The 10272-nt window shown below is 46.9% G+C and overlaps 1 protein-coding gene across 3 annotated transcripts; it reads left to right on the top strand.

The window, feature by feature from the left end:
- Window positions 1–200: 200 nt before the first annotated feature.
- On the top strand, window positions 201–4284 carry LOC129349724 (tubulin polymerization-promoting protein family member 3-like). 3 transcript variants are annotated; one of them, XM_055014003.1, is made up of 4 exons: window positions 201–310; window positions 2635–2846; window positions 3015–3168; window positions 3887–4284. In XM_055014003.1, the coding sequence occupies exons 2-4, from the start codon at window positions 2659–2661 to the stop codon at window positions 4076–4078; spliced, it is 534 nt and encodes a 177-aa protein (XP_054869978.1). In that variant the 5' UTR covers window positions 201–310; window positions 2635–2658; the 3' UTR covers window positions 4079–4284. The 3 variants fall into 3 exon arrangements, with proteins under 3 accessions (XP_054869978.1, XP_054869956.1, XP_054869988.1); XM_055013981.1 differs by lacking the exon at window positions 201–310 and adding an exon at window positions 329–587; XM_055014013.1 differs by lacking the exon at window positions 201–310 and adding an exon at window positions 1887–2389.
- Window positions 4285–10272: the final 5988 nt, after the last annotated feature.

Here is a 10272-nt window from a genome sequence, read left to right on the forward strand (position 1 = left end):
TATTACACTATAAATAAACTATAATATCCCATAATAAACAGGGTCAGGCTCAGACTGTATTAAACTATAATAAACTATAAATTAACTATAAATAAACCATAATATCTCATAATAACCAGTGTCAGTCTCAGACCTACACTCTGTGTGTTTCCCCTCAGTGACCTCTGACCTCTGGAGCCGACAGGCGGCTTCCTGGACGCCCCACTGAAGGACCCGCCCCTCCCCTACTGTCGCCATGGCGACGGGATAAACAGACGATAACAAGCAGCTCTGAGCTCATTTGAAGCTGAGACAGACGGAGAACAGACAGGTAGGACTCACAGACACACACATATAGACACAAATATAACCAAATATATACAAATATACACACAGCGTCCAGATGTTTTACTGGTCTGGAACCAGTCTGGCTCTGGTTCCCAGTAGCTCCTACTGGGATGGACTGACTGGAATCGTTCTGCTGCTGGTTTGATGGAAAACAGAAATCTGGAGCAGAAACACCTGAAAACTGAACAAACATCTGGAATAGACTGATGTTCAAACTGGACCAACATCTGGAATAAACTGATGTTCAGGAAGATTAACAGGTAGTTTAAAGGCTGTATGTGTGTGTTACTGTGTGTGTGTGTGTGTGTGTGTGTGTGTGTGTGTGTGTGTGTTACTGTGTGTGTGCGTGTGTGTGTGTGTGTGTGTGTGTGTGTGTGTTTGTGTGTGTGTGTGTGTGTGTGTGTGTGTGTGTGTGTGTGTGTGTGTGTGACCGACACACCCCAGCAGAGCTTCTGTCTAAAACCATTTTTTGTTATTTTTAATTGATTAGTTCATTAATTAGTTTATTGATTAGATTATTGTGATTTCTCAGAGCTCTTAATTTGTTAAACTTCTGAATAAATCATTACAGTTTTTCATTTCCATGTTTTCTCTGTTTTAAATTAATTCTTTGACTACGTGTGATTTTAAAGTCTTATTATTTTATAGGTATGTGTTATAGTCACAGTTTATTTCTACTATCTGCCACTCTGCAGCAGTAAAAGAAACGTTAAACCCAATGAAACTGATTTCTATTGATTATTAATTTCTGATCGTCCATCCTTGGGGTTTCAGAACTTTATTAGTAGTTTTATGGTTACAAACACTCTGCCCAGAGTTTTACCTGTCAGGTGACCTGCAGAGACACCTGCAGACAGGATTCAGGGCTTAAGGACTTCATCAATCACCATCTTTATTGATCATCTATTGATCTGAACAGTTCCAGGGTTTAGTCTGATCCCTCTGACTCATCATGGATCGACCCAGACCCAGTTCTGGTCTCCAGTTAGTTTATCAGGTCTAGTTCTGGATCATCTGGAGAACCACCACAGTTCTGCTGTGGAGTCGGTCCGTCTGAGTGGCTCTGAGTCTTCATGTGGTCCAGACTGATTCCAGATGTTGTTCTGAACTGGTTCTGAACTAGTTTAGGACTGGTTTGGACTGGTTTTGTTCTGGGTTTGGACTGCTTTTGCTCTTGTTTAGGACTGGTTTGGACTGGTTTTGACTGTTTTGGACTGGTTTTGAACTGGTTTGGACTGCTTTTGCTCTTGTTTAGGACTGGTTTGGACAGGTTTTGACTGCTTTGGACTGGTTTTGAACTGGTTTGGACTGGTTTTTGACTGGTTTTGACTTGTTTTGACTGGTTTTGGACAGGTTTTGACTGCTTTGGACTGGTTTTGAACTGGTTTGGACTGGTTTTTGACTGGTTTTGACTTGTTTTGACTGGTTTTTGACTGGTTTTGACTGCTTTGGAGTGCTGTGGACTGGTTTTGGACTGGTTTTGTTCTTGTTTAAGACTTGTTTTGGCTGGTTTGGACCGGTTTTGGACTGGTTTTGGGTGAGCAGAGCAGGAGTTTAGTTTTGTGCTGCAGCAGGACAATGAAGCATGAAAACACGAGTGTGTTTGTCCAGAAAGTCAGAGCGCCTCGGTCACCATGACGACCAGGGTGGAGGATTGCATCAGTGTGAAATCACAGCAAAGCGAGAAGACAGAGTGAAGTCACGTCTGCAGCTCAGAGAGAAACAGCTCAAGAAACACAACAGAAAAATCAGACACAGAATGAGAAGAAGTCAGTGGAAACAGCCAAACTGTCCCAGAGTCTGGAGACATGGAGACAGAAAAACATCTCCAGGATGAGGAGACAACATTAGTTCAGAGTTTAACATCTGAGAAGACATGGTGGACATGATGGTTCCTGGTTTTTATGTTTTGGTAAAATAAATAATCAAAAGTTTGTTCCTTGTTTTTTCTGGTTTCCATCATTCTGAGTCCTCCTGCCAGAAGACATCTCTGAATTCTCTCCTTCTTCATGGTGTTCTGGTTCCTCAGAACTGCAGGACTTTAGATGAAACATGGACCTCAGTGAGTTAAAATGAGACAAACTGCTGCATTTAGTTCTTGTAGTTCTTATTCTCTGTACCTCCTCCAGATCTTTGTTGATGAACCCATCATCACGTCTGCTGGAACCAACAGTTCATGAAGGTTTGAGGTGTTTGGTCCAACCAGCAGCTCTTTAACCCTTTATGATGATATCTCGGAGTGTTTCTTTGAAGCTGTTTTTGATCTGCTGATGGTTGTGGTGGCTGACCTGGTTCTTCTCTCCTCAGTTCTGTGCTGCAGGTTTTTCCATCATGGCAGAGAGTTTGGACATGGAGGAGCTCCTCACGGCCTTCAGGAAGTTCGCTGTCCACGGAGACACCAAGGCCACGGGAAAAGAGCTCAACGGGAAGAACTGGGCCAAACTGTGCAAAGACTGTAAGATCGTGGACGTGAAGAACGTGACCAGCACCGATGTGGATATCGTCTTCTCCAAAGTCAAGTGAGTGTTTCTGCCTCACTGATGGGAACCTGAAGGTGTCATCTTCTCAAAGATCTCTCAGACCTTTGGCCCGTACGAAGCTACAGAATAGTTCTTTGTTATGAATCAATGTTCTGACTCTTCTGGACCTCCAGCTCGGACTCTGACCTCTGTTTGGTGTTTCTGCAGACAGAAGTCGTCTCGGGTCGTCACCTACGAGGAGTTTCGCAGAGCTCTGGAGGAACTCGCTCCCAAAAGGTTCAAAGGCCAAAGCAAAGACGAAGCTCTGCAGTCGATGTTCAAGCTGGTGGAGGGTCGAGAACCCACCAACGTCGGTGTGACGGTGAGACCATGATGGTGGTGAAGAAAGTTCTGATGAGATGTGAACTCTGGTTTTGTCTGACCGACTTTAGATCCTGAGATGATCCAGAACTACAGTTTATACTGCACAAAGACCACTTTCACTTTATGAATCATGCAGTGTAGTAGAGACAGTCAGACCATTCTACAGCTCTGTTTTATCCAGTATGTTCAGTCAGACCATTCTACAGCTCTGTTTTATCCAGTATGTTCAGTCAGACCATTCTACAGCTCTGTTTTATCCAGTATGTTCAGTCAGAACATTCTACAGCTCTGTTTTATCCAGTATGTTTAGTCAGACATTCTACAGCTCTGTTTTATCCAATAGAGACAGTCAGAACATTCTACAGCTCTGTTTTATCCAGTATGTTCAGTCAGACCATTCTACAGCTCTGTTTTATCCAGTAGGGACAGTCAGACCATTCTACAGCTCTGTTTTATCCAGTAGGGACAGTCAGACCGTTCTACAGCTCTGTTTTTAAAAAGTAAGGACAGTCAGACCATTCTACAGCTCTGTTTTATCCATTAGGGACAGTCAGACCGTTCTACAGCTGTTTTAAAAAGTAGGGACATTCAGACCATTCTATTGCTCCATGGACAAACTTCTGAATATGATCTGAACTTTGTGGGTCCTCAGTGAGGAGCTGTTCCAGTTCAGACCATTTACCGTTTGTTGTATTTTCCTTCGTGTTTTCAATCAGAAAGTGTCGAAGACGGCGGCGGTGGACCGACTCACCGATACGGCCCGGTACACCGGATCCCACAAGGAGCGCTTTGATGAGACCGGTAAGGGCCGAGGCCGCGAGGGCCGTGAGGAGATTGTGGAGAACACGGGATACGTGGGAGCGTACCGGAATGCCGGGACGTACGACACCAAGACCAAAGACAAATAAAATGACAGGAAGCAGCACCACCTGCTAGGAGCTGACTAGCAACTACAGCTCTGATACAGCACTTAGTCTGGACCAAACCTGGAACCGGGACTCCTCTGAGTGAGTGTGTGTGTGTGTGTGTGTGTGTGTGTGTGTGTGTGTGTGTGTGTGTGTGTGTGTGTGTGTGTGTGTGTGTGTGTGTGTGTGTGTGTGTGTGTGTGTGTGTGTGTGTGGACAAAGCTTTGTGTTCAGCTGCACTCAGATCAGGTGAAACATGACCAGGAGTGATCAACAGTCTGCAGTTCCATCAGCGCCCCCTTCAGGCTGCTGTGGTCGTCACACACCTGGACCAAAGGGAAGGACCAGGATCAGAACCTATAGAACGTGTTCATCCAGCTGAAAGTTTTCATCTTTTATTGCTTTTCAACACTGAATCATGGTCAGCTTCATCTGACTACTGGCCACCAAGACACCCTTGACTCCTCTGAAGGAGTTCCAAGCATGGAGGTGGCAGCATCATGATGTGAGAAGTCTGAACCTGAAAAGTTCTGCTGACTCAGGATCCCTGAGGAACCTGACAGTTTCTAAAGAAGTGTCATGACTTTGTAGAGTCTTTTCTGTAAATTCTTGTCCAGAAATGAAACTGAACTCTTGATGATTCAGCATTGAAGCAATAAAAGGAACCTCTGAGGGAACTGAACAGGTTCTATAGGAGCCATCAGGAAACACATCCGGCTACAACTTCCTTTGCTGTTTGATTTAAAAAACAAAACTGTCCTGGTTTTTAGAGAGAGTTGTCTGATTTCAGGCTTCTTGGATACACTGAGCTTTTTAAACTTTATTTAAAAAAAAGTCAGATTGGTTGAACAAAACAGCTGCACATTTACTGGAATATTAATACTAATAATTCATCTTTTCTCTTTTAAATGAACGTGATCAACTATGGATTTAAAAATGCTTCAGTCTGTGTGGAAAACCTCACCTGGTTCCAGGTAAACGTGACATCACAACTCCTGGGACTGTTCAAACTGGAAACTATAGCATCTACTGATGACTGTGAGGTGTTTAGGGAGCATCTGGAAACTGCAGATTGACTGATGACTGTGAGGCGTTACACTCATCACTTTGAATTCACGTATAAAAATGTCTCCATAATCCAACCACAAAAACATGATTTATTCCTGAGAACAGAAACTGAACCTTTGTCTTCCTGAGCAGATGTTGCACCCCCCTGCTGGTGTCTGAGGATATTACTTTCTGTTATTAAACCCAGAATCTGCAGCCTTCTAAAACCTGAATCCTGGTTCTTTGATGTTTATATATTTATCCACATTTTACTTCTTCTCCTGCAGTTATTTTGAACTTGTGAAGCAACTTCACTGAATAAATGAAGATTTAAAAAGTGTTCTGTGTTCTCTGTGTTCTGTCTCCAGGAACCTTCTCAGTTCTTGAGATTCTTGTGGAACTTTAAACTGCAGGTTCACGCTGAATGTTTATAACAGTATAATATACTGCAGTATAGTAATATAATATACTGTAGTATAGTAGCATAATATACAGTAGTATAATAGTATAGTATACTGTATTATAATAGTATATTATACTGTAGTATAGTAGTATAATATACTGTAGTATAATAGTATAGTATACGGTAATATAATATAATATGCTGTGGTATAGTGGTATAATATACTGTAGTATAATAGTATATTATACTGTCATATAATAGTACAATATGCTGTAGTATAGTGGCATAATATACTGTAGTATAATAGTATAATATACCGTAGTATAGTAGTACAATATATTGTAGTATAATAGTATACTGTGGTATAGTAGTATAATATACTGTGGTATAATATATCGTGGTATAATATATTGTAGTATATGTTGTAGTATAATGTGTTGTAGTACAATATATTTTAGTAAAATATATTGTAGCATAATGTGTTGTAGAATAATATATCATAGTATAATATTTTATAGTATGTCTTGTAGTATAATGTATTCTCATCGTCGTCGTCGTCGTCGGCATCCTTCCGTCTTCAAGAGACGATGGAGTAGTTCCAATAAGTATCGGTTTATCTGCACTTGCGTGAGTGGCTGTAGAGACCCACTCGTAGTGGCAGTCCCGGTGGCACATGGCACAGACAAAGGATGTTGCTTCCTGATTTCTCTGGCGTTCCTTTTGCCTGGAACGTTTTGAGGCGATGGCTTCATTTCTCAGGAGTTCCCCCTCGCGAACCCCACACTTCACAATTGATCGCCAAGACGCACGGTCCTCGGCTAGGCTTTCCCAGTTGGCGACAACGATGCTGCACTGCTTCAGGTCTCTCTTGCAGACATCTTTGTAGCGTAGGCGAGGGCGGCCAGTTGGTCGTGCGCCCTCAGCCAGCTCACCGTACAAGAGGTCCTTTGGGATGCGTCCAGGTCCATCCTTTGCACGTGGCCAAGCCAGCGTAGGCGTCTTTCTCGCAGATGGCCACCAAGCTCAACATCCCAGTGCGCTGCAGCACCTCCACATCTGGTACTCTGTCCTGCCAGCGGATGTGAAGAAGGCGGCGCAGACATCTCAGGTGGAAGCTATTGAGTCTCTTCTCCTGCCTTGTGTAGAGGGTCCAAGCCTCACTGCCATAGAGGAGAGTGCTAAGTACACAGGCTTGGTACACGCGCAGCTTTGTCTTCTTCGTGAGGCTGGAGTTGTTCCAGACCCTGAGGTGTAACTTGAACATGACTGCCGCGGCTTTGGCGATCCTGCTACTGACTTCTGCTTCCAGGGAAAGCGAGCTGGAAATCGTAGACCCAAGGTATGTGAAGTTGTCCACAGCCTCCAGCACATGCCCATTTATGGTGATCACGGGGGGTTGGTCCATGCCCTGCGCCATAACTTTTGTCTTCTTTAGACTGATGGTCAGTCCGAACTCCTTGCAGGCATGGGAGAGGCGATCTACAAGCTGCTGCAGGCCCTCCTCCGTGTGGGATACTAGGGCAGCGTCATCCGCAAAGAGAAGCTCACGGATGAGCACCAGGAACACCTTGGTCTTGGCGCGGAGACGAGCGAGGTTGAACAGCTTGCCATCCGCCCTGGTGTGGATAAATACTCCTTCACTGCAGTCCTTGAAGGCATACTGGAGGAGCATCGAGAAGAAGATGCAGAAGAGCGTCGGCAAGGACACAGCCCTGTTTCACACCGCTGCTTACAGGGAAGGCCTCGGAGGTGGCACCGTCGAAGTAAACTGTGCTGTGCATGTTGTCATGGAAGGAGGTGACGACAGCGAGCAGGTGTGGGGGACAGCCAATCTTCTGGAGAAGCTTGAAGAGTCCGCTCCTGCTGACCAGGTCAAATGCCTTCGTAAGGTCGATGAAGGCGATGAAAAGTGGCATCTGCTGCTCCTGGCATTTCTCCTGGAGTTGGCGCAGTGAAAACACCATGTCCACCGTCGATCGCCAGCGCGGAAGCCACACTGGGACTCTGGGTAGACGCGGGAGGCGAGGGTCTGCAAACGGTTAGGGCCACCCGGGCAAGACCTTCCCGACGATGCTAAGAAGGAATATCCCACGATAACTATTGCAGTCACTTCTATCGCCCTTGTTCTTATACAAAGTGACGATGTTCGCGTCGCGCATATCCTGATGGATATGTCCTTCCTCCCAGCAACGGAAGAGCAGCTTGTGTAGGGGCTCAAGCAGCGCAGGCTTCCCGCTCTTCAAGGCCTCGGCTGGAATGCCGTCGCTCCCCGGGGCCTTCCCACTGGCGAGGCAGTCGATGGCTTTGCTGAGCTCCTCCTTAGTGGGCGGGTCGTCAAGCTCTTCCATCACTGGCAGGTCGGGAATGGTGGCCAGGGCGACGTCAGTAACGACGTTCTGCGTGGCGTACAGCTCGAGGTAGTGCTCCACCCAACGTTCGAGCTGCTTTCCCTGATCCGTGATCACATCGCCTGTCTTTGACTTAAGGGGGGCAGACTTTCTGGGGGCTGGGCCTATCGCTTTCTTGATGCCCTCGTACATGCCTCTCGTGTCTCCTGTGTCTGCAGCTTTCTGAATGCTGCCACAGAGATTTTGCCAGTAGGTATTGGCACAGCGGCGAGCAGTCTGCTGAGACAACTTCCTGGCAGCCCTTAGTGCGGCGAGCATGCGGGGGCAAGGGGAAGCCTTGTAGGCAAGCAGAGCTTGCCTCTTCCCCTCAGTCACAGGCTCTATCTCCTCCCAGTGTGCCTCGAACCAATCAGCGTTCTTGCGCTCCTTCTTACCATAGGCTGAGATGGCTGCACTGTACACTGATTCACGGAGGCGAGACCACCTTGAGTCAGAGGTTTCAGCTCCAGATGTCTCACTGGTGAGGGTCTCGTCGAGATCTTTCAGGAACTGCTGAGTCCTGATTGGGTTCCCGGTGCGGCAAGTGTTAATGCGCGGCCGAGCTTTCCTCTTCGCATGGTGGATCCTGCGAGGGATGACACGCACCTTGCTGGCGACAAGGGAATGGTCTGTCACAGTCAGCACTGTGGTAGGTGCAGGTGAGGAGGACGCTAGCCAGGTCCCTGCGCCTGGTCAGGACCAGGTCGAGCTGGTGCCAAATGCGGGAGCGTGGATGTCTCCAGGATACCTGGTGGATCTCCTTGCATGGGAAGAAAGTGTTGGTGACGCACAGGCCATGGAAGCAGCATAGCTCTAGCATGCGCTGGCCATTGTCGTTCATCTTCCCGCGACCATAGGCGCCAAGGCAGGAAGGCCAGGCCTCTCGGTCAGCCCCCACTTTGGCGTTGAAGTCGCATTGAGGATGGTCGCTGGGCCAGAGGACGTAGACAGCCGGAGAGACAGAACCCTCTCCGTACCTGCAGAAGGAGGCTCGATGGAGGCCATGAGGGTATTCTTCACAGCAAAGCCGATGCCATGCAGGCGGTTTTCCTCAAGGGGCTTGCCTTGCCAGAAGAAGGTGTAGTTTTCTTCCCTGAGGGTGCCACTGTCAGCGAGCTGCGTCTCCTGCAAGCAGGCGATGTCCACGCGGAGCCTGGAAAGCTCTTTGTCGATTATGGCGGTCTTTCTTGTATCATCAATTTGTAGGATGTCAGTTGAGAGGCCGGGACACATGGTTCTTATGTTCCAGCTTGCGAAACGAAGGCATGGGGTCTTCAATTTCTTTCTATTCATTTGTCTGTTTTTGCCTGGTACCGGTGTTTTTTGGCCCACTCTTCGAATCGGAACTCTACTCTCTATGCACCCAGTGGAGCAGGTAAGCCATGGCGGAACAGCACCTAACTGGCTGGGGGCTGCCCAGCTTGAGGCGGGCGGTAGCTGTTTAGTGAGACTACGATGGTCTCTCCCACTGACGGAGATGGCCCCTGGCACCCATTTCCTTCACCAATCGGTTGGGCTTATGACCGGTACTGCACATCTCCCGTGTTGTGTCGTCACATTTCAGTGGCGCTGGAGTGTCCTCTCCAGTGGAGCTACGTAGCCTGGGCAATGTATATGGGAGATGAGCTGTTGTCCAGGCAGCAAGCCCCCCCTCTCCACGCTGCAGGCAGATCCAAGGGAACAACGAGTGTTGATACAGCTTGGGCATCAGCAGCGTCGCAGGAGTTGCCGGAGTGACATTTAGTGTCAAACCGCCTTCGGGACTCCAGCTCCTGATTTTCTGTCAGGGTTTACTCCCCTAGCCTTTCCCTCGAGTGGGTAAGCCGCAAGGCAGCGGTGGTTTGAAATCAGAGTTCCTTCTCCTAGATGAGCAGCCTTCCAAGGTTTACGAGCCCCATCTGCCCGAAGCAACTGGTTTTAAGGCGCCAGTGATCCGCCTAAATTGCCCTCTCTTGTCGGTGGAATCAGGTCCGCCGTGCTTAGAGACTAAGCCACTCGTGAAGGCCAGGAGTAGGACTTTGTTGTCAGAGGCTATGAATTTGAGCATGCCTTGGGAGCATTTTGTAGGAAAAAGGGTGCTTACCCCTAGTTCCACCCCCGGCAGTGTGACAACCCATTTGGACCCAATGTATTCTAGTATAATGTTTTGTAGTATAATATATCATAGTATAATATATTGTAGTATAATATAGTGTAATGTGTTGTAGTATAATGTATTGTAGTATAATATATAATAGTATGTTTTTGTATGTATTCTCAGGGTGTTCTACAATGTGTTTCTCATTCACATATTCACACAATAAATCTTCTAGATCTTTATAAATTCATTTGCAGTATTTGCACTGTGTAAATAGGCTTTC

This window comes from Amphiprion ocellaris, chromosome 1 (assembly GCF_022539595.1).
Source record: "Amphiprion ocellaris isolate individual 3 ecotype Okinawa chromosome 1, ASM2253959v1, whole genome shotgun sequence".
Classification (NCBI taxonomy): Eukaryota; Metazoa; Chordata; class Actinopteri; family Pomacentridae; genus Amphiprion; species Amphiprion ocellaris.

Bases quoted from the DNA above. Each gene is read 5' to 3' on its own strand.
- LOC129349724 (XM_055014003.1), top strand. From the start codon at position 2,659: ATGGCAGAGAGTTTGGACATGGAGGAGCTCCTCACGGCCTTCAGGAAG. The intron at 2,847-3,014 runs GTGAGTGTTTCT...GTGTTTCTGCAG, and splicing joins ATCGTCTTCTCCAAAGTCAA to ACAGAAGTCGTCTCGGGTCG. The intron at 3,169-3,886 runs GTGAGACCATGA...GTTTTCAATCAG, and splicing joins CCACCAACGTCGGTGTGACG to AAAGTGTCGAAGACGGCGGC.